Consider the following 24,815-nt stretch of genomic DNA (forward strand, 5'->3'; position numbering starts at 1 on the left):
CTAGTGATCCAGAAACAAAAGGGGGATCCAAACATGTCCCCTGGAGCAGCTGGCCATGCTGTGGTTGGCCAGGCAGCCCATCCAATTGGACTTGGCTATGGTGCCAGGTACAGTGCATTTAGTTTTATTATCCATGGCTGGATTTGCCTCATCCCAGCCTGGCAGGTGTGGGTGAAAACAGCTCCATGGGTAGAGTGGGGAAGTGAGTGTGGGAAATGCTAAAGGAAAAGAGCAGATGGTGGTGGAACAGTATTTTTTAATGTTTGACCACTTAATGTTTTAACTTTGTGTTAGGAAGTAAAATTTGCTTACCAATTTTGTGATAATTTAATCACCATAACTTCATTAATCTGGTTGTATTTAATTAGCATAAAAGCATAAAAGACTGTTGATTCTTTCTCTCTCTCTCTCTCTTTTTTTTTTTTTTTTTTTGATTTTTCTGAAGTGAACTGGGGAGGCAGAGAGACAGACTCCCTCATGCGCCCAACTGGGATCCAACCCGCATGTCCACCTGGGGGCGATGCTGGGCCCATCTGGGGCTTTGCTCCATTGCAATTGGAGCCATTCTAGCGCCTGAGTTGGAGGCCATGGAGCCACCCTCAGCACTTGGTCCAAGTTTGCTCCAATGGAGCTGTGGCTGCAGGAGGGGAAGAGAGAGAGAGGAAGGAGAGGGGAAAGGGTGGAGAAGCAGATGGGTGCTTCTCCTGTGTGCCCTGGCTGGGAATCAAACCTGGCTGTTGATTCTCTTAAAATTAGGAATATGCTAATTATTTCTCCTTGAAATAGTTCTTGTGTAATAACATGGTTAAGTGACTCAGATTAATTTTAAAACAAAGAACTGTGCACTCCATTAAATTATCTGTTAGACATTGTTTTAACCCCTGGGAAACAGCAATGTACAAAATACAAGATTCCAGCATGATGCTTTATTTTCTATTTTGATAGAAAATTAAATACTTTCACATAGTGATAAGCATCTTGATATGTACACAGGACAAGGCAGAGAATAACCAGGCCTACTTCAGCAAGGGTGATCAGGAAAGCCTCTCTCCAGTGTGAGTTAAGACCTGAATAAGCACTTCAGAGATAAACAGTTAACGCTGAGGTTCAGTGACCAGGGGTCCCCAAACTTTTTACACAGGGGGCCAGTTCACTGTCCCTCAGACCGTTGGAGGGCCGGACTATAAAAAAAACTATGAACAAATCCCTATGCACACTGCACATATCTTATTTTAAAGTAAAAAACAAAATGGGAACAAATACAATATTTAAAATAAAGAACAAGTAAATTTAAATCAAGAAACTGACCAGTATTTCAATGGAAACTATAGGCCTGCTTTTGGCTAATGAGATGGTCAATGTGCTGCTCCTCTCACTGACCACCAATGAAAGAAGTGCCCCCTCTGGAAGTGCGGGGGCTGGTAAATGGCCTCAGGGGGCCGCATTCGGCCTGCAGGCCGTCCTATGGGGACCTAGAGAGAAAAGAGACTGAACCAGGGGTCCAGACTGATTCCTGTTTCGATGTCTGCACACCTCTAATTATGCAGACAAATCTTGAATTTATGAAAGTCTTATTGTATTACAGGCAAGAATCTGAGGTTTTAGAGGGTGGTAGGGCAAGCAAGTGATTCCAAGTGGGTCCTTGCCTTTCTCGCACTGGGTGCACAATGGAATTACAGGCTAAGAACACTGTACTTTGGTAAAAGTTGGGACAGTACAGAGGACACGTTGGCCTCATCTAGGAAGGCTCCGGAGGGAGAATTGGGTGACCAGCGTCCTTCCTTCGCACCTTTCTTCCCATTTCCAACACACCACCCAGCTATCAAGCTGGGGGGGGGGGGGGGGAGGAAGAAAAGCAAGCAAAAGCCCTAAAGCCTGTCTCTTCTCTCAAAGGTTTTCTTTGCTGTCAAGCTGTCAGCAACTTGCACAACGATTTCAAAGCAGGGCGTAAAAGTACAGGCGCGGAGCAGGGTAAGAATACACCCCAAAATTCATCAGGAGCCAGGCCGCCACGCCCCCACGCCACCCGGCGGGGTGCACCGACGCCGAGCCTCGCGATTCGCTCTCTGTGCTCACACCACTTCCGCTGTCTCCGCGGCAGGCGTCAATAAATGACGTTACCGCTTCCGGGTTACTGAGGCCGCCCGCGGCGGCGCACGCGCCGTTGGTCCGTGGTGCCCGGTCTATGGAGTTAGTTGGTGCCGGCGGCGGCGCTGAGGCAGGAGGCGGTGTCGGAGTAGGGGCCTCTGCCCCGCCAGGATGTTACCAGGCTTGGCCGCCGCCGCCGCGGCCCACAGATGTAGCTGGTCCTCCCTGTGCCGGCTCCGTCTGCGCTGCAGGGCGGCGGCCCGCCGCTCCAGCGAGCTCCAGGGTGAGTGTCCGGTCCCGGCCGCTGCCTGCGCGGAAGCCGGACTGGAGGACCAGAGGCCGAGCGCGCGCTTTGCGCCCTGCCTCGGGCAGCGAGCCCGCTAGCCTCTCCCCAGTCCCAGCCCCTTTCGGTCCCCGCGTTTGCAGCTGGGCCCGCCCAGCCCGGGGAGCTCCTGACAGGCCGTCCTGACCCTGATGTCGCCTGCGATCCTAGCTCTGGTCCCGCAGAAACTGGCGGGCAGCTCGCGGGCCGGCTCACGACCATGAAGTCGGTCTCTTTGTACCAAATAAAACGTGACGTGCGCATCACGGTGTCCCGCGGTGACAACCCCGCACTCCTCACCCCCTGGGCTGTGGGAAGCTCCTGACTCCACAACGTTCCGGGGTCTTTTGACTCCACCGACTCACCTTCATTGAGTGCTTGTAACCGATTATTTTTCGCTCAGCCCCTTTCTCATACTCCCAGCTTGTTTTCTTTAATTTCTTAAAAGGAGGAAGGCACGGCGGGTTGCTGTTCGACATTTACGAGTCACTCTTCAGTATGAGGGTATGACCATCCCGTAGTCATTCAGTGAGCTCAGTTTGGGGATGAAAGACAAAAGAAGTCTTCAGTTCCGTTAAACTAGCCTTTTGGTGAAAAACTACCGGAGTTGTAATCCAGAAAAAGGTGATTGACAGGCCTTTTTAATCCCTCTACTTCAACATTATTTTCTGACTCAAATTGTCCAATAGTTTCCAAAATAGCGTTGAGCGTGTATTTAAATCAGACTCACCTCCGTTTTTGCCGTAGATTGGCATGCCACAGCTTGAATTTGAGAACTGAGATTGAAGCAATGAGGGAGAGCACTGAACCAAACCCACCCCTAATCCAATCCCTCAAGTTCTTGAGGATGCAAAGAGGTTTTTTTGGGTTTTTTGTATTTTTTCTGAAGGTGGAAACAGGGAGGCAGGCAGACAAACTCCTGCATGCGCCCGACCGGGATCCACCCGGCATGCCCACCAGGGGACGATGCTCTGCCCATCTGGGGCGTTGCTCTGTTGCAACCAGAGCCATTCTAGCGCCTGAGGCAGAGGCCACAGAGCCATCCCCAGCGCCCGGGCCAACTTTGCTCCAATGGAGCCTCAGCTGCGGGAGAAGAGAGAGAGAAGAAGGAGAGGGGGAGGGGTGGAGAAGCAGATGGGCGCTTCTCCTGTGTGCCCTGGCTAGGAATCGAACCTGGGATTCCTGCACGCCAGGCCGACGCTCTACCACTGAGCCAACCGGCCAGGACACAAAGTTTTTACAGGAACATTTTTAAAAATTCGAGTTTGAAGAACTTGTAGCATGTTTGTGTCCTCCCAATAGAAGTTGAAAGTCGTAGTGAAGTCATTCAACGCCTCTGGTTAATGCCTATGCAGTGCAAATATGTATAATATGTTTGTATTTATTATTTGCAATAAATGTAAAAACTAGCTCTTAAATTTTCAGAAATGTTCTTGGGGCTTTTTGGTACTGATTTAAAAGTATAGTTGTTGAGTTTATATTGGCAATATACCTGGTTGTTCTCTTATGAACAAAATGAATCATTTGGTCATACTCTTCTCCAAAATACCCAAGTAAGCTTTCAAGCACTGTTTTTATTGACCAAGCAATTTCTGCATTTTACACTTAAGTTAGGTGTAGTGCCTGTTGAATTTAGGCTCAATTGCCCTTTAAGTGTTGGTTAAAAGGAGTTGAAATAGTATAATTTGTAATCCCTGTTCTCTGTAGCTGTCATAATTATGTGCTCTTTGTTTCATCCATCTGTGAACCGTAGATAATAATTACCTATCTCACCAGTCAGAATGACTGTGCAGAGTTCTTTAGAATGTTTATTACCAAAAAATTAAAATGTGGTTTTACACTTAAAAGCACTTAGTAGGTTTAAAAAATAAACCTGTTTGTGAAAATTTTATTTCAGTAATACTGAAACATTTTACAAGAGCTACCATAATTATGGTAAGATTTAAAAATCGTTTAGAAAAAGTACTGTTTAAATTGGATACATTTAGAAAGAAAAGAATATTTGAAGAACTTTTGGAAAAAAGTCTTAAAATTTTACAGATACTTTTCTTTGCCAAGAAAAAAAATGTAGTTTATGCTTCTAAAATTCTTGTGTGGGAGAATAAAGGGTTGGGAAAAACTGATGAAGAATAAGGAGAGGAATCCTGGAGGAAAACAGTTGCTTCATTTTCATACTTAAAATGAGAGATACCTGTTTGTCAAACTAACACTAAAAATATTTAAAGGTGAAAAGGAAAACAATCATCTAGTGCAGCCCTGTCCAAGAGAAATGTGAGCCATGTATGTAATTTGCAATTATCTGATAGCTTTTTAAAAAAACCCAAAACAAAATTAATTGTTCTTTTAGCGAGAGAGAGAGACAGAGACAGAGACACAGAGGGACAGACAGATAGGAAGAGAGAAAAATGAGAAGCATCAACTCATATTTGTATCACTTTAGTTGTTCTCATATGTGCCTTGCAGGGGTGGGGGGTGGGTGGGAGGGCGCCCAGCTGAGCCAATGACCCCTTGCTCAAGCCAGCAACCTTGGGCTCAAGCCAGTGACCTTTGGGTTCAAGCCTGCGATGGTGGGTCATGTCTGTGATCCTATGCTAAAGCCAGTGACGCACACTCAAGCTGGCGAGCCATGCTCAAGCTGGCAACCTTGAGGTATTGAACCTGGGTCCTTAGCATTCCAGATTGACTCTGTCCACTGCACCACCACCTGGTCATGCAATATTAACTTTAGTACTATATTTTATCCAGTATATTCAAAATATTTCAGCATGTAATCAATATTAAAATTGACATAGTTTACATTATCTTTTTGTACTAAATTTTTGAAGTCCAATGTGTATTTTACACTTACAGCACATCTTAGTTCAGAATAGGCAAATTTCAGGTACTCAATAAATAGTGACTACTGTATTGGACAGTGTGGTTATAAAGTTAGTATCCTGAATTTATTTATTTATTTATTATTATTTGTATGTGTGTGTGACAGAGACAGAGGGACAGATAAGGACAGACAGAAGGAAGGGAGAGAGATGAAAAGCATCAATTCTTTGTTGCGGCACCTTAGTTCATTGATTGCTTTCTCATATATACCTTGAGGGGAGCACTAGAGCTAACCGAGTGACCCCTTGCTCAAGCCAGTGACCTTTGCTCAAACCAGATGAACCCATGCTCAAGCTGGTGACCTCGGGGCTTCGAACCTGGGTCCTGCGTGTCCCAGACCGATGCTCTATGCACTGCGCCACTGCCTGGTCAGGGTGTGTCCTGAACTTATGAAGAACTTTTACAAACCAAGCAGGGGTCCTCAAACTTTTTATAAAAACCGCCCACTTTTGCAGTGCTGGTAGACCTGGTTCCTACCGCCCACTAGTGGGCTGTCCAGCTTTCATAATGGGCCAATCGCGACGCTGTTTGGTTGCACAGTAGGGACCAGGTTGACCAGCACTGCAAAAGTGGGGAGTTTTTATAAAAAGTTTGACGACCCCTGATAGAGTTCATAAAGGAGTTTAAGTGGCTGATAAAAATGCAGAAATGTTTTATACTCAGTAATAAACATAGAAATATAAGTTTAAAGGATTTACTACTCATTGCCTGTCTGTATTGGCTAAATTTTTCATAATGATACCTCATACTGAAGCTGCAGGAAGGCAGGAACTCTCTTACTACTGATTGGGACATGCAATTGAATATTGTTTTAGAGGTCAGTTATTCTTTGTATAAAAAGAACTTTAAAGGTTTATGCCTTCCGACCCAGCATTTTTACTTAAACAGATTTACTTTAATGAATAACCAGTTAATTAAAACGTTAAAGGTGATAATGCATTCTTTTAGTTCCGTGCAATTTTCAGTCTTGTTTTAATGCCAAATGTGTACTTTCAAAGTTGCTGATACCTGAAATTCTCCTGAAGCTAAAAATTAAGGACTTTTCAAAAGAGCTAACAAGGAAGCTATCAAAGATTAGCAGGATAGGATCAAAAGGACACAGGAGCCCTGGCCAGATGGCTCGGTTGGTTAGAGCGTCATCCCGATGCACAAAGGTTGCTGGTTCAATTCCTGGTCAGGGCACATACCTAAGCAGAATGATGTTTCTCTCTCTCTCTCTCCCTCCTTTTCTCTCCCTCCCTCTCTCCCTCCCTCTAAAATCAGTGAATTAAAAAAAAAGGGATGCAGGAGTTGATTTTAATAGAGTATTAACTAAAAATGGGATAATTTGAGCATTAATTAGGATAATGACTAAAATGAATTAAAAAACATGAAATGATACTTAAATCTGTGAAATCATAACAGTACATGCGCACACACAGGTTAACGTGTCACTACAGCTGGATGGTAGTTAATGAACTCAGTATTTTGAGAGCTAGAAAATAAAGGGAAAGAATGAAGCATTTAGCCTGATTTTCCTATAGGAACTATACTGATGGATAACCAAATAAATGAAGGGAATGTTCTGTTTGTAAAAGCATCCTTACCAATGATGAAGTGATAAAATGAAAATATCACTATTTAAAAAAATTTTATTCATTTTAGAGAGAAGAGAGAGAGAGCAGGGTGTAGGGAGGAACAGGAAGCATTAACAACTGTATGTACTTTGACAAGGCAAGCCCAGGATTTCGAACGGGCAAACTCTGTATTCCAGATTGACACTTTATCCACTGTGCCACCACAGATCAGATGATATCACCATTTTGTAACCATCTAATGAATAAATGATTCTAGGTCTGGCACAGCAACATAGATAGACAAGCAAATATGTGGCTCTTGATGAAAGAACTCATCCCCACCTAACAAAAACTAGAATTTGGCCGGACTAGGTGGTGGCACAGTGGATAGAGCGTTGGCCTGGGATGCAGAGGACTCAGGTTTGAGACCCTGAGGTTGCTGCCTTGAGCATGGGCTCACCAGCTTGAGCTCAGGGTTGCCGGCTTGAGTGTGGGGTCATAGACATGACTCCATGGTTGCTGGCTTGAGCCCAAAGTCGCTGGCTTGGCTGAATCCCTCTGGTCAAGGCACATATGAGAAAAAAGTGAACAACTAAAGTGCTGCAACAAGTTGATGCCTCTCATCTCTCTCCCTTCCTGTCTGTCTGTCCCCCTCTCTCTCTCTCGCTAAAAACAAACAAAATCAGAATTTGGATAAAGCCTTTAGAGTCATCAATTTATAGAACATATAGAAAAACAAGATAAAGTACACCAGGGAATTAAATCAGTAAAATTTAGCCCTGGCCGGTTGGCTCAGCGGTAGAGCGTCGGCCTAGCGTGCGGAGGACCCGGGTTCGATTCCCGGCCAGGGCACACAGGAGAAGCGCCCATTTGCTTCTCCACCCCTCCGCCGCGCTTTCCCTCTCTGTCTCTCTCTTCCCCTCCCGCAGCCAAGGCTCCATTGGAGCAAAGATGGCCCGGGCGCTGGGGATGGCTCTGTGGCCTCTGCCCCAGGCGCTAGAGTGGCTCTGGTCGCAACATGGCGACGCCCAGGACGGGCAGAGCATCGCCCCCTGGTGGGCAGAGCGTCGCCCCTGGTGGGCGTGCCGGGTGGATCCCGGTCGGGCGCATGCGGGAGTCTGTCTGACTGTCTCTCCCTGTTTCCAGCTTCAGAAAAATGAAAAAAAACGAAAAAAAACAAAAAAAAACAAAAAAAAAATTTAGACTGGAAAACTACTGGGACAAAGATTTAGGATGAATAAGATTGTCTCTTTAATATAAAAACTGGTCTTAAAAAAAGACATCCTGTAACTTAAAAGAGATTTAAAGGACATCTCAGTCAGCGGTAGTATGTGGACCTTATTAGGATCTGTTCAGACAAATTATAATATTCATAATTGGAAATTAGGGATTGATATTTGTCATATTAATGAATTGGTATTATTTGTTACTTGGTGTGGCTATGTTTAAAAAGTTCTTGTTTCTTAGAATCCATACTGAAATGTTTATGAATGAAATTATTTTAGGTCTGAGATTTGCATCAAATTAATATGGAGGTCAGGAGATACTGGTGTAGGTAGAGATAAGACAAGGTTGACTATGAGTTGATACTTGTTGAAGGTGGGCAATAGGTGTGTAGACGTTTATTGTACTGTTTTTTCTACCTTTCCATACGTTTGAAATTTTCTGTAATAAAATGTTTTAAAATCTAAGGAGAAAAGATAATCTAGATCAAGTCTTGGAAATATTGTCATCTTCTGAGGAAGGATTTGTTGGACTGTGGAGCAATCCCTCTTTAACACCTTACTGCAGTCTCTATTAAAGCACTTTGTCAGCCTGACCCATGTGGCACAGTGTATACAGAGTTGACTGGGAATGCTGAGGGCACCAGGTCGAAACCCCAAGGTCACTGACTCTGAGTGTGGACGTGTCAGTGTGGGGTCACTGGCTGACCGGGGCCTTGTCCACACAATCCCAAAGCTCAACACCTTGATCCCAAAGGTCACTGGCATGAAAAGCCTGAGGTCACTGGCTTGAGCAAGGGGACACTGGCACTGGCCCAGTCAAAGCACGTATGAAAAGCTCATGTACAATTAAAGTGAAAACAACTTCCAGTTGATGCTTCTCACCCTCTCTCTCTTTTTCTTCCTCTTTTACTCTATAAATAAATAAATAAAAGCATTCATCAGTGATTGGAAAAAGGTGGTTTGGCATATTGTCTTATTTAATGATCACAAAAGATATTTTGAATAAGGCTGTCAACACCAGTGGCCTGTTGTGAAAGTGCTTTCTTGGATAGTGGGTTTTTTGGGAGAATTTACTTTAGCCTTTGTTTCACAAAATAATTTTGTTAGTAGCCTACATGTTTTAATGTGCAAGGAGATACACTCTTATATTGCTTTTCTCAACCTTTAAGAAATAGAGGTAAATGACCAAAATCATACTGGACCTTTAATAATAATTTGCTAAGTAAATGAAAGTGTAAGTTGACATCAGGAAGTTTTTAAAGCAAATTAGTTCTAAGCCTGAAACTTGAGTGAATACGTACACAGCAATGTCTCATGCTTTTCAAATTATCTTCAACATTTTCAGTAACTTATGTTTTTAATGAATTTGCTGAGCCATTAAGAAAAGATTTATTTTTTCATTTCAGAAGGCCTGTATCTGCACACTCCCATACATAAACTAGCATTTTTGTAAGATCATTTTTCAGCACGTAGAAAAGTTTAACTCTTAAATGCTTAACCCGCCACTCTTGGAAAAGCAACTAATGATATAATTTCATTAATACACCTAAAACTTTAGGAAATACATAACATATCTAAACAGGGTTTTGAGTTATTTTAGGAAGACTTCTGAGTACTTATATAAAAATAAAAGAGCCTAATCAGGTAGTGGCGCAGTAGATAGAGCGTAGACCTGAGATGGTGAGGACCCAGGTTCAAAGCCCTGAGGTCACTGGTTTGAGCGCGGGCTCATCTGGCTTGAGTGCTGGGTCACTGGCTTGATTGTGGGATCTTAGATATGACCCCATGGTCGCTGGCTTGAGCCCAAGGTTGCTGGCTTGAGCAAGGGGTCACTGACTCAGCTGTCCCCCCCCCCATCAAGGCACATATGAGAAAGCAATCAATGAACAACTAAGGTGCCTCAATGAAGAACTGATGCTTCTCATCTCTCTCCCTTCCTGTCTGTCTGTTCCTGTCTGTCCCTCTCTCTGTCTTTCTCTGTCTCTCTTGCTAATAAATAAATAAGTAAATAAATAAAATAAGTAAAAGAGAACAAGGGTCACATGAGAGTTGAGACAGATTTGGTTTTCTACTTTGGGGAAAGTGTGGAATTTTTTTTCTGTATTTCAGCTCTCTAAAGCCCATAGCCAACCCAGATTCAGCAGCTGAAGTGCTTCATAATTAATATTCTGCTCTTCCCTCAATTAAAATTTTCATATACCAACATTTCATGGCATGTTGATCTAATTATCTGATTTAGAAAATCAGTGACAGCATGAATGAATGACTGATTAGTATAATTCACTTATTGATTGTGAAATGAAAGGAATAAATCCCCGGCTAGCAGAAAGAGGACACAGCATAATTTTGAGTAGTTCAGTATAGGGGAATTTTAAGTGGAAAGCCCTTTTGACCTCTTCCCACCTCAAGAGTTCTGTATCCTGAAAAGTACATTATGCCAATATTTCTTTGGCATGTAACCAGCATACAAAATGAAGAGTATCTGTTATATGCCAGACACCTTTCAGAGTAGTTGAATAATATGAATTTTTAAAATATATTTAAAATTTTTTTCATGTGAATAAGTTTACAAATGAGAGAAATCAGGAGTATTAGCCTTTATTTTTTTTTCCTTAACAAAACAATCCCTGTGTATCTATGGGTCAGTTAAACACTTCCAATGGAGAGGGTGGTTGGCATTGTACATTTGGGTATCATACAGTATGAAAGTTTTACAGTTATTCTGTAAAACTATTCCTTTCTAATCAAAATAGGCATGTTTTATTGGGTGTGAAAATCCTTGTGACTTTGTTTGAAATTAAAAATTTTTTTTTTCTTTCAGAATGGCAGAATTTAGTGACAGTCGGCAGCTTTTCAAACATGGTTCCCTGTAGTCACTCATACTTTTGTACACTGAGTCAAGTAAAGCAGTACTCTACAAATGTTCAGAAAGAAGGGCAGGGATCAGAAACTCTCGGAGTAGAAAAAGTACCATCATTTGATGAAGCAGGTATGTATAAATCATTTAAAATAAATTTTTCTGTGTACTAGAATAGTTTGTATAAGAATATTTCTTCCTTGGGATTTTGATAGAACTGTAAAACTATTTCATTGATGTTTTTCTAGTTCTGGAATTCTACAATTCTCTGTCACTATCCCCTCAGATTTTATCTCTTTCCATTTCTCTATTATCTCCTTTTGGAACTCTAATCAGAACCGTGTTACATCTTGCTTTATTTTCCATATCTCTAAACCTGTCATATTTTGTTACTGAATTTTATACTTCTATTTCTGTCATATTTATATTTCTATTCTGGTCTGAATTCTGGATTATTTCTTTCAGTCTGCCGAGTTTACTAATTACCTCTTTAGTTACCTCTGACCTGCTGATATATATCTATATCTATATCTATATCTATATATAATGTATAGATATATATCAATCATATATTGGGGTTTTAATAATGATGATTATGCTTTTCATTTCTAGAAAGTGTTTTTTACCTTGCTTGGTTGGTCTCATGTTCCTTGCTTATATTTTCAAACTTCTCTTTCATTACTTAGCCATATTGAACATAGCTATTTTATATTCTGACTGAAAATTATGCTATCTGAAATCTTTTGGTTCCCATTATATTACCTTTTTTTCTCTGTTTCTTATTCGTGATGCCATATTTATATTTTTTAACCAAGAGTTGTTAACTTTCTATGAAGTTTTATATCTTGGAACACTAGGATGTCTCTCTGGATTGAAGTTATGGTCCTGCATAGTGAGTTTGCTTTTTTGCCTGTTAGCTTCTGGGAATACAGCTTGGGACCACATTCAATTCTCTGCTTTCCATTTGACTGCACTGGTAGCATGAGTTCAGACTGCAAACTTGCAGGAGGGCTGATTTGTTCTTAAGATTTTCAGTTGAGTTTTTCCCCCACGATGTAACAGAAGAATAATGGCATGCATGCTTCCCTGCTGTTCCTTCTGTGTGTATGTTTCCAGGTCATAGTTTTGCCATGTGTGTAGCTTTTTTCCTGAGTGTCTTCTGTTGCACACACTTATCCTGAATGCCTTCCTCTTGAGCAGACCTAGTTTCAAGGGCTATAAGCTTCAACAGAAATCACCAAGGAAAACATCAGCTCTGGTGAGCTCACTTAAGAGGTCTAGCTTTTCCTTGATTTTGCCCTCCTCAGAACATTTTTTGCCAGTTTAGCAATGCATTTGAAAAGATTTTGTTCAGGGTATGTATTTGCTGTGCAACATTAAAAAGAAGTGCATTATTCATTATTTTATTCAAGAAGTATTTAATGTAGTATTTCTTATATGGCAGCAAGTGAGAATGACTCCTTTTAATTACTAAAACAGAAAATTAAGCAAACAAATGTAATACTGTAGAGTAAGTCCTGTGATGGAGAAATACTGTGTGCTGTATTATGAGCATAGGGAGGGGTCCCTGACTCAAGTAGTTAGGGAAGATTTCCATAAGGAAATGGTATCTAATTAGGGACCTGAAAGAAAAGTAGGTATTGGTGTGATGAATGTGGAGAAAGGTAAAATTGCAAGTAATATAGTGTGATTCAACTAGTGAGTAGAGGATCTGGTGGGGGGTGGGGGGTTGGTAGTTTTGAAAAATCCAAAGAATGAAACTTAAGAGGTAAACAGTTGTCAGATCAGGGTTTTGTTCAGGAGTTTGGACTTTGTAGGCAGTGTTATTCTTTTGGAGTATTTTAAGTAGAGGAAATACCTGATCTGATTTAAGACTTAAAAAAAAAAATGGTTGCAGACTGAAAAACGGTTTGCCAAGGAAGCATGATACAAATCAGGGTCTAGACCAGGCTGTTAGCAATGATTTTTTTTAAAGGAGTAGGTGAACTCAAGAGATTTAGGAGTTGAATAATTAGAGCTTAGTGATTGAATTTGGGGGACTGAAGGAGGTCAGGTAAAGTTTAATGTCTGGTTACTAGGTTGGGCAATTGTGTAGTGATTTCATTGGGGTCTAAAGTGAAGAATACCAAAGCCAGAGGGAGTATACTTGGAGAAGATGATGATTTAATTTTGACATCTAAGTTATAGGTGCCTCTAGGACATCTTAACAGATGACTAGTAGGCACTTGGGTAGTATACCACAGGCAAAACTCAGAGATGTCGGTTCAGTCCTGACCACCACAGTAAAATGAATGTTGCAGTAAAGCTAATCGTACAAATTTCTTGGTTTCCCAGTGCATATAAAAGAGAAGTATATACTATATGTAGTACAGTGTATTGAGTGTGCACTGGTATTATGTCTAAAAAAATGTATCTTAATTAAAAACACCGTATTACTAAAAAAGGTTAATTATAATCCTTGCTTGCAGTGAGTTATAATCTTTCTGTTTACAGAGGGTCTTGCCGTGACGTTGATGCAGATGGTAGTGTCTGTGACATGCGATAGAACGAGGCGCAATAAAACAAGCTGCACCTGTACTATTGCGCTGTGAGACATCATCATTTCTTGGCTGGATTACTGCAGTAACCTCTCTGGACTCCCTGCTTTCACTCTTGCTCATTATGTTTCAGCTAAACCAGTCTTCTTTTGGTTCTTAGAAAATACCAAGCTTGTTCTCATTTATAGGGCCTTTGTGAGGCTAGTTGCTTTCTCTTTCCAAGGTGTACTTCATGACTGACTCCTGCTGGTCATTACATTACAGTTGAAATGTCAGCTCTACACATTCTTTAATTACTCAAGGTAAAGTAGACCCCCAGTCAGTCTTTAATATTACCCTAATTTGAATTCTCTGTGTAGATCGTACTTACTAACTGGTATTTTCAATATTTATTTACCTCTTTACCTCCCGCTTCCTTGCAAGCCCAATGACAGAAGAATCTCTGTGCCTAGAGCAGTGGTTTGCACATAGTAGGGTTTAATAAATATTTGTAACTGAATGATTGTATAGCGTTCTAACCTGGAGATGTAGATTTAGGAGGTGTTAACTATACCCAGGTGGTAACGAAGTGATGGATAAGTTTGAGACTATGCAGGAAAAGTGTTTAGAGTGAGGAGATAAAGCCTTCTAGTACAAACCCCCAATGAGGAAGGACAGATGGAACAAAGAATACTTTAGGAGGAGCAGCCTGGGAGGTAGGAGAAAATCCAAGGAGAGTAAAGTGTCAGGAAAAGAGAGTGTTTGAAGAAGAAGAATAAACATTTCAAGGCTGTCTTTAGTTGGATAGTTTTCACAGGGAACAATTTAACAAATTCATTGAGAAGCCTGCATTCATGTTTATGATGCCTGTTTTTCTTCTAAGTCTCACCCTCCCTTTGGGCTTACTGTATAATTTTAGCCAATTTCTTTCCTTTTTTGTGGTGACGGGGAACTGCTGGGATAAATATTGATTGAGAGTTTTGATATTAAAGGATGAAGGAATGGAGAATGTAGTGAGTCCCTAAGTTCCAGATATAAGCATATGGGAGAAGAAACAAGTGATGAAATAATATAATTGAGGGTAGATTATGTTATAATGCTCTCCTGAGGTGAACATAGACTCAGGCAAAAGATATTTAATGTTGGTTCCTTTATACATAATGCTTGAAATTGAAATCAGTGACTAGGTTTCTTTTTTCTGTGCTGATGGGAATAAAATTTTAGTTTATTTTCTCATATTAAAAATACATTGTTTACTGATGGTTTTATTTGGGGCTCAATTTTTCAGAATTAGCTTGGGCCAGATTAGATCTTGTTAGCCATCAGATAGACGGCACGTAATTGCTTGATTAAAAGATAATTTGTCATTTAAGGGTTTAAGATTGACTTTTGAATAATTCAAACTGCATCATAAAGTCAGGAACAGCTCATTAAAAGGCATAGATTTGTTAAGGAATCCTTAAGTTTTTAAGGAGCATTCAGGTGTTTTAAATTTTAGTAAAATTAGTTTTAGTTTTTCTAATGACAGCAGATGTGTGGCAAACAGCCAGGACTTGAGCATAAAACAAAATGTAGAGATATGTATTTTTAAATATGTCTGGTTGCTTATTGAAATCATAGATTCTACTCCAGTGATACATGTCAAGTCTATTAAGATGGCAGTGTGCAAAATAAGTATTTATACATGTGTCTGGGCAGTGTGCTAGCATTTTTATTTGTGATTCTTACCACCATATAGTTAGTACCATCTAGGCAGTGTGTAGTGAGAAGAATATCTAGAAATATCAGCCTTTTAGCAACTAATTTTCTGTATTTATTTGATCATTGTGGAAAGGAGGGCTATTTGAAATTTTTGACCATAAATTTCAGTTATTCAGACAATAGGTGAGTGCTGGAAGCTAATTATTTCACCATCCCTTTTCTTTCACTTTTTTTTGCCCTACTCTGTTCACCAAAGCAGAATTTTAAGAAATTGATACATAGATACAATAAAGATGCTTTAGAATTTGCTTGCTTGCTCTGTAGGTAGACAATAATACAATTATAATAATTATCTGTTAAATATCAGATGCTACAATCTATAGTTATTATTTAAATATAAGTATTTTTAAGTCTGTCTTTGATTTATCAATATGTCATTACAACCTACTTAAGATCTAGTGACTAGTTAAAAAAAAAGCCTTCGGGGATTTTCTATACATAGTTTAGTTATCATAACATAGTATACTCTGTCATTTCATTAGTGGCTTTCACTGAGACATAATCAAGAAATATACTAAAAGTTACATAAAATATTTTTTGCTTATATTTCAGTGGGAGTTTTGCCTTTGTTAGTGCCTAGTCTGTTGGCATTTAATTTATCCATAAAATCCCTGAAAGAAGATAAATCAGAAATTCTGATCAAGATGGCATTGTAAATAGATGCTTTAAGGTACCTGTTGCAAGTCTCACTCATTGGAGTGACAGATAAAATATTTTAAAAAAAATTGAATAAACAACTAGACATAAGAAAGACATGGTATGTCCAAGAAATGGAAAGAAAATGCCAGCTTCTGAATTGGTAAGTAGATACTGGCACCAGGAGTTTGGCTTGTTTAATTTAGGGTAATGGATTTACAGGTGCTCCATGCATAGCCAGGTACTGGAGTCAGACTCACTGTTTGAACTAATGTACCTACCTACCCACCATACAGGAGGCTGAATAGCCTCTTTCATTTGTTCCCTGAGGCCGTGTCTGAAGGGAAGCAATAGGGTAGGAAGGCAAAAGGAAGAAGGGGACTGAAACCTGCCAGTTGCTGGCTTGGAGACTGGATTGAGGGGTAGAAATTTCAAACTGCCAGTCTGAGATCTGGTTCAGGTCAGAAGGATCAGATTGAATTCTGAGCACTCAAGCATGAGGAGAGTGAAAGGATGTAGTGTATTTAAAATAATGTTTCAAATTCCAAAATTTAAAAATAAAGGAAGGATCATGTTGCAATATATTAATTTATCAAATCAATACATTATGCACCTTAAGTTTACACTATATGTCAGTTATATTTCAATAAAAATACACAAAGAATCCTAATGATAAGAAAGCCAAAGAATGAACTATCAAATATGAATTATTTCCAGATGATATTAAAATAGCCTGACTTGCTTTAAAATAATTTAAATTCCTCAAAAGAATAAATGGAAGTACTCATATTTTGGAACAAACTAGCAGAAATAAAACCAGAACAAATTTGGAAAAGAACAAACTAGAAATCTTAGAAATGAAAATGTAGTCACTAAAATAATTTTATTTTCTTCTGAGAGAAAGAGAGAGAGACAGACGGGAAGGGGGAGAGATAAGAAGCATCAACTTGTAGTACCGCACTTTAGTTGTTCATTAATTGCTTCTCATATGTGCCTTGACGGGGTGGGGACTGCTCCAGATGAACTAGCTCAAGCCAGCAACCTTGGGCTCAAGCCATGGAACCCGCACTCAAGCTGGTGAGCCTGTGCTCAAGCCAGATGAGCACGCACTCAAACCTGTGACCTTGGGGTTTTGAACTTGGCTTGACCAACAGTCAGGCTAAAATAAAAATCTAATAGTCATAGCCAAATAAAGAATTCATAAATTGAAATTCACCCTGAATGTGCAAAGAAAAGCAAAAAAAAATTTTTTTTAATGAAAAAGCATTGTAAGAGGCATGAAGTTCTAAGTCTACATTTAATAGACCTTTCAGAGAGAGAGAGAGAGAGAGAGAGAGAGAATAGAGAAACGGAGAAGTATGTAAGGAGATAATGGATGAGAATTTTTTCAGAATTTGAGAAAAGGATCTTCAGATCAAAAGTACACTTTGAGTTTTAAGCAGGTTAAGTGAAAAGAAATCTACAGATTTAAAAACCAAAACAAGAAACAGTCCAACTTGAAAGCTTCCAAAGAGAAAAGTCAGAATACTATCAGTCCAATTATCACTCTTTTGAAGTAGGCCTTTTATTTGAAACACTATGCAGAAAACAAAGGGACCAATGATTTGGATTAGTATCCATGAAAGAGTAAAGGAAAAATGAATGTCACCCTAGAATTTTACACTGATTTAAATAACCCTACTAGAGTGAAGGCATAATAAAAATGTTTTCACATATACAGTATAAAGATGAACATAGCTTTGCATAGCAGCAGTATTGCAGCTGGTTGGGTTTATCTGAGGTATGATTATTACTCATTGAAAAAGAAAAAGATGAATGTCATTTATTACTAACCCATCTGCATTAAAAAAAGAAACAGTTTAAGTATATATATTTTTACAAGATGCAGAGTAAGCCCAGAGGGACAGAAGGGTTGGGATATAAAAAGACAGTGTAGAGCAAGAAATGGATAAAATATGTTGGTAAAATTAACTATTGATAGAAAAAATAATAAACTTTAATATTAAATGCTACAATTTTAGTCGAGAGTAGGAAGGTAGAAGTTTTAAGTGGTTAAAAGTTTATTTCTGGCCCTGGCCGGTTGGCCAGCAGTAGAGTGACAGCCCAGCTGTGGAAGTCCTGTGTTCGATTCCTGGTCAGGACAGACAGGAAAAGTGATCATCTGCTGCTTCTCTACCCCTCCCTCTTCTCCCCCCCCCCCCATAGCCATGGCTCAAATGGGTAGAGCAAGTTGGTCCCTGGCTCTGAGGACGGCTCCATGGCCTTGCCTTAGGCACTAAAATAGTGGCCCCTGATGGGCGCCAGACGGACAGAGCATTGACCGATAGGGGGCTTGCCAGGTGGATCATAGGGCGCATGTGGGAGTCTGTCTCTGCCTCCTCGCTTCTCATTTGAAAAAAAAAGTTTATTTCTTGCTCTAGAGGAAGGTGAAGGTAGTGATTCTGAGTAACTTTTTAGATGGTAAGAAAGATTAACAGGGAAATATGCATTTTAAATTTTTAAGAGGCATCATTAAAACAGTAGAAATATTATATTACAAATTCCAAACCAGGATAGGGAATGGGGTGGGAGAAGGATGTAGAAAACTTTATCAACCTAACAGGTGGATGGAAAGGCAAAAAAAAACAACACTAAAAGCAAAAAGAAGAGTAAACTGAAATCAAACAAGATGGAAGAAGTCCAAATGTACCACTAGTTAAGTAGTCAGATTTCATGGTGTTACATATTATTTAAATATATTCATAGTCTAAATATGTGGAAACAGTTTGTTTTTATTTCGTTACGTTTTCAGAGATGTGTGTTCTGTCTGGATCCTCTACCCTCTCATCTGCTCAAGGGCTTTGCTTTTGTGATAATCCTCTTAATTTACTATACCAACAGATCCTTCCTTGACTCCATCATTCCCATTTCTATATAAAAATACTATCAATCTTTCCTTGATTACATTTTCCATTCCAGCTCCTGCTGCAAGAACAAATATTGGCTTTTACTTCATGATTTCCTATTCTCATATCACCCTTTAGCTTCCATCCCTATTTTTCCTGCTAAAACTGCTATTGTAAAAAAAAAAAGCAGATATTTCCATGTTGCTAATCCAGTATTCACATCTATCCTTTTCCCCCATGAAAGTTATACAAACATCTACTCATGAATACTATTTATAAACATAGAGGCAATAAAGGAAAGTGGTTAAGACAAAGACAAAATGACTTGGGTTTTCAATCCTTACAGTGACTCTGTTTAAAATATTCTGCTCACAAAAATGAGGGGATATTTTATTGCTTCATATTCATTTTGAAAAATCCCCTCATCTTTGTGAGCAGTATACTAGAGCTGTGTGACTTTGGGGAAAGTTATAAAATTTTTTCATGCCTCAGTTTTCTCATCTGTAAGATGAAGATAATAGTACCTCAGAGCAGTGTTGGGAGGATTAAATGAAATCATGCACACAAAGCACATAGTATGTATGTGGCCCATGGCAAATGCTTAGTAAATGTTAGTTACTGTTACTAAACTCTGAAATAGTATTTTGTTATTGAATGAGGATATAGATAAAATAAGAAAAAATGTTGTAAGGGTGAAATTTTGATTATAAAATATTTGATACTTATAAAAGAATATATATAGTGTATATGTAAGTTAGAAAACATAGTGCCTGGAAAAAAAATGCCTGACTGGTGGTGGTGCAGTGGATAGAGCGTCAACCTGGGACGCCTAGGGCCCAGGTTTGAAAGCCCAAGGTCACCCGCTTGGGCACAGGCTCATCTGGTTTGAGTGCAGGGTCACCAGCTTAAGCGTGTGCTCCTCAACATGATCCCAAGGTCTCTGGCTTGAGCCCAACGTCGCTGGCTTGAGCAAGGGGACACTGGCTCAGCTTGAGCTCTTCCTTCACCCCCCACTCAAGGCACAAATGGAACATAATCAACGAACAACTAAAATGAGGCAACTACGAGTTGATGCTTCATATCTCTCTCCTGTCTTTCTCTTTCTCTCTCTGCAAGATAAAAAAAAGAGAGAGAAAAGAAAACATAATAAATGGGAATTTTACTTTTTTTTTTCTTCTTGATTTCAGCGAGAGGAAGGGGGAGAGAGAGAGAGACAGGAACCTGTTCCTCTATGTGCCCTGACTAGGGATTGCACCAGCAACATCTGTGCTGTGGGACAATTCTCTAACCCAGTGGTCCCCAACCTTTTTTGGGCCATGGACAAGTTTAATGTCAGAAAATATTCTCACGGACCGGCCTTTAGGGTGGGATGGATAAATACACAAAATAAAATTATGTGACCGGTGTAAAAACTGTGGTATTTTTAAATATAATTGTCGAACTTACGATATTTATTGGACTAAGTTAGAGGAGGAACGAGCATGTACTCATTATTCAGGCTGTATTTAAATTTGTTATTCTGACAACGTTTCAAGTCTGACATCAATATGTAATATGATAGGTTCAGGCTCTCTACCAATCATGAGCCTACAACAATAAAAATAAACATGAATCCACTGTGTATTCGTATGCAACTTTATTAGAAGTGTCCTCTTAACATCGCACCAACAACATAACATTGAGTAACATTATCTCTGCCTCCAAACACTTTCCAGTCGCTATGGTAACGTTTAAACATGCCTTAAAAATAAGATACAACACAAAAACAAATATAAAGTGCATGAAAAATACAACTCACCATTGTTATGAATATTGTAAGTTAAGGGTTATTTATTATAATGTTTATATAGAATGAGAGATAATAGCCTATCTCTCAACAACCATAACGCTAAATCAATGGGAGCCCTGAGCTTGTTTCTCTGCAATGAGACGGTCCCATCTAGGGGTAATGGGAGACAGTGACACCCGAAGTGTGTTGCTTATGTCCAGTCTATTTTTTGTTTTGGTTGCTGTCACTGCAGAAAATCCCGCTTCACACAGATGGGATGTCGGAAATGGCAACAGGATTTTTAGTGCTTTTGTGGCGATCTCGGGGTATTCTGCCATGACTTTAATCCAGTACACTGGCAGAGTTGTAGTCTCAAACATATTTTTAAGGCCGCCGTCATTTGCAATCTCCAGTAGTTGATCCTCTTCTTGCATAGACACTCTGGATTCACCTGGTTTGTTGACAAATGGATCACGGATCCATTCCTTGGCAATTCGTGGGTCTTTTGTGGTTGGGAAGTAGCGTTCAAACTCTTAAAAGCAAATACAGGTGATCGTGCACCAGCTGGGACAATGAAGGCTTGGGCTCAGTCTCTTCCCAAATTCCCGTGAATGTTTGAAACATGTCAAATATACCCCTGTTCACGTGTCGTCCCCACAAATCCAGTTTGGCTTTAAATACAGCTACTTTATCTGCCAACTTGAAGACAGTTGTCATTTTCCCCTGAAGTGACTGATTGAGTTCATTGAGGAGGTTAAATATGTCGCACAAGTAAGCAAGTTTTGTGACCCATTCCTCGTCACTGAAATGTGCTGCTAGCGGTGACTTTTTTTCTGAGAGAAATCTCTGCAGCGGCTCTTGTAATTCCAACACTCTGGCCAGGGACCTCCTTCAGAATAACCATCTTATTTCTGTGTATAAGAGAAGGTGTCTGTGCTCCGCATTCATTTCCTCACAAAGCTGCTCGAACAGGTGTGAGTGAAGGGCGTGTGCTTTGATGTGGTTAATAACTTTAATGACATCATTCAATATGCTGTTAAGTTCCGGTGGTATATTTCGGCTAGCCAGCATTTCCCTGTGAATGACACAATGCGTAGACTTGCATTCAGGTGCAACCTCCTTAATCTGAGTAGTTAAACCAGACATCCTTCCGGTCATGGCAGCAGCTCCATCTGTGCATATGCCGACACAAAAAGACCATTTCAGTTTTCCTGATATATAGTCATCCAGCAATTTAAATAGTTCTGCAGCTGTGGTTTTGGTTGGCAATGATAGTGCACATAACATATCCTCATGCACATCCTCTTGATAAAGATAATGCACGTAAACAAGTAGCATTGCCTGTTGTCAATATCTGTAGATTCGTCAACCTGGAGAGCGTACTACGGTGATTTATTAATCCTTTCCAACAATTGTGATTCAATGTCCTCTGCTATTTCCTCAATGCGCTGTGTGACAGTGGTAGCCGAAAGAGGCATCTGTGCTATCTTTTTAACCGCAGGCTCTCCAAGAAGTTCACGACAAATGTCTTTAGTGGCTAGATGGATCAATTCTTCACCAGTGGTGAATGGCTTCTTAGCCTTAGCAATACAGTTAGCCACCAAGTATGATGCTGTCAGTGCACTCGCATTTATTGATGTAGTGGCCACCAGTAATTGTTTCTGTCCTTGTTCATGCTTTTTTCTTTCGAAATACTCAGAAGGCTTGTCTTTTAAAGTAGGGTGCTTGGTCTCCAAGTGGCAAAGCAATTTTGAAGGCTTCATTGCCTCATTACTTAGCCAGTCGCCACCTATTATGCGGAGCGGCCTTGGTGCGTGAGAATCACCAGTTGTGATAAATCCATACTTCAAGTAGGACTCCTGGTATTGTCTGTTAAATGAAGCCTTCTTTTTCTTCGAGGTTGTAGGTTCTTCTTCTGTCTCCTCACTGACCCTTTTCCACTTTGCAAAAAACCTTTCGATGGAATTTTGTTTTTCACTCATTTTGCTAGTTTATGGGTTTAAATTTAGCGGCAACGTATCACGTGACCAAGACAAGCTTCAGGAGTGAGTCTTAGATGGATGTAACAGAGGGAATCTGGTCATTTTTTTAAAAATAAAACATCGTTCAGACTTAAATATAAATAAAACAGAAATAATGTAATTTATTTATTCTTTCTCTGTGGACCAGTACCAAATGGCCCACAGACCGGTACCGGTCCGCGGCCCGGGAGTTGTGGACCACTGCTCTAACCAACAGGGCTATCTGGCTAGGGCAGGAATTTTCCATTCTTGATCACATTCTCCTTTACCCTATGTATTCAGTGTGACTATCCTGAATTTTGTGTTTGTCTCTTGATGTAAAAAAACTACATTTAAACATTTGTATATTGTTAAGTTTAGCTTTTGTTTGTACTTTCATTGTGATAGCTTATTGTATGTATTATTTTGTGATTTACTAATGGTATATATGTCTGGTTCATTAATTTTCATGGAGATAATTATAGCATGTACTTTTTAGGGCTGTTGTGTGAATTTAATGAGTTGGTATATGTAAAGTACTTAAAATAGTGCTTGGGCACAACACAGTAAGGGCTTAAAGAAAGACAGTCATTATTATGTTTATTATTCTTCACTTGTGTGAAATGTTACATGAACAGGACATGGTTAGTTTATTATCTTGTTTATGAGTATTTGGGTTGTTTACAAGTTGAAACAACAGAACATAGTGCTACTCTGCTTGTTCATATACCCCTCTTCTTGTGCCCTCTGGCAAGTTTCTACAAGCTAAGTATATTGACCTAGAAGTACAATTGCCAGGTCACAAATTATGCTAGTGTTCAGCCTATTAGATACTACCAACTTGATTGTCAAGGTAATTTTTTTTCATCTCATGCCTGTTCATGCTTTCACCAGCAGTGTGTGAGTTCCCATTGCTCCACACCCTTGCCAACATTAGGTGTAGTCATTTTTTTCTAATCTGAAGGCTGTAAAATGGTATCTGGTGGCTTCGCTTGGATATTACTAATACTGTATTCATCTCTTCATATGTTTACTGGCTATTTGTATTTCCTTTTCTGTGCAGGTTTGTTCTTCTGCCTTTTTTTTCCCTAGTGGGTTGTTTGTCTTTTATTGATCTGAAAGAATTCGTAAATATTCTCAGTACTTATCCTTTGTTGATTCTAGTTGTTGGAACTATCTTCTTCCAGTTTGAGGCTTTTTTTTTTTAATGGGATGTTTTGATGAACAAATGTTCTGAATTTTAATTTAGCAGAATTTGTTTATTTTTCCTTGTGTTATTTATCTTCTTAATAAATATGACTCTACCATAAAAATAGTCTATATATTGTTGTCTGTTAGGCACGTAAGTATTGTAACATTAAAGTCATTAATGTACCTGGAATTGGTTGTTGATATGAGGTAGATTCCAATTTCCTTTTATTTCTTTTTTTGGGGGGAGGGAGAGTTGTACAGTAGTTTCAGTAACGACTTAATAGTTATTCTTCATTGAAGAGTATCTCTAGACCAGTTTTAAGGAGAAGAAACAACAGTATGTCCTTGTTTTATTCCTTATTTTAAAGAAAAGTTTACACCTTTGAATATAGTGTTCAGGTTTGTTTTACTCTTTAAGGAAATTCCTTTTTGTTCTAATTTTCTAAAAAGAGTTTGAAATTTGTATGTGTGTCGAATTTGTTAAATGCTTTTTCTTTAGTTCCTGAAATGATTCTATAGTTTTTCTCCTTTAATCTGTTCGTGAGGGGAATCACTAGCTTTTCTAATGTATAACTATTCTTAACGTTCCTAGGATAAATCCAACTTGTCTATGATATATTATCTTTTTACACATTGCCAGAATGTTAGCTAATAATTAACTTTATAGGTTTGTATGAAAGCCACTGCTTAATATAAAATTTTTAAAATAAACTTTACAGCAGAAAACATAGGTGCAGAACTCAAAGCTCCACTTATGAAGCAAGAACCTCTCCAAGTAAGAGGTAAGTACATTTTATTCTATTTTTTATTATAATGGTGTTTTGAATTAAATATATAAAATTAGTTTACATAGAGCCCTTTATGGTTATATTATAAAGGTTAGGGTTAGAGGTGATCTATCATAAGGATTTATTCTCCTATTCATAAGCTAATTTTCTACTGAAGTTTACTTTGCATTTTGGTCCAAATTATGTGGTAAATGTATTTTTCAAAAGCCCAAGGAAAAGAGTAATGGCAAATAAAAATCATCAATTACTTTTTCATTTTAGAAAATGTGATTAAAGGACAGGTGGTCAATACCTTTCAGCTACAGATTTTTGAAATCCAGATAGAGCTTGGATATTGTTGTCTT

The 24,815-nt window shown here is 39.4% G+C and overlaps 1 protein-coding gene across 1 annotated transcript in view; it reads left to right on the forward strand.

Moving 5' to 3' along the window:
- Positions 1–2,136: 2,136 nt before the first annotated feature.
- SLC30A9 (solute carrier family 30 member 9) overlaps positions 2,137–24,815 on the forward strand; it is a 70,779-nt gene continuing 48,100 nt past the window's right edge. Inside the window, exons 1-3 of the mRNA XM_066385072.1 lie at positions 2,137–2,371; positions 10,891–11,058; positions 24,403–24,465. Coding sequence (XP_066241169.1) covers positions 2,260–2,371; positions 10,891–11,058; positions 24,403–24,465 — 343 coding nt within the window. The 5' untranslated portion in view covers positions 2,137–2,259. The remainder of the gene's footprint in view (positions 2,372–10,890; positions 11,059–24,402; positions 24,466–24,815) is intronic.

Source organism: Saccopteryx leptura, chromosome 5 (genome assembly GCF_036850995.1).
Source record: "Saccopteryx leptura isolate mSacLep1 chromosome 5, mSacLep1_pri_phased_curated, whole genome shotgun sequence".
Taxonomy (NCBI): domain Eukaryota; kingdom Metazoa; phylum Chordata; class Mammalia; order Chiroptera; family Emballonuridae; genus Saccopteryx; species Saccopteryx leptura.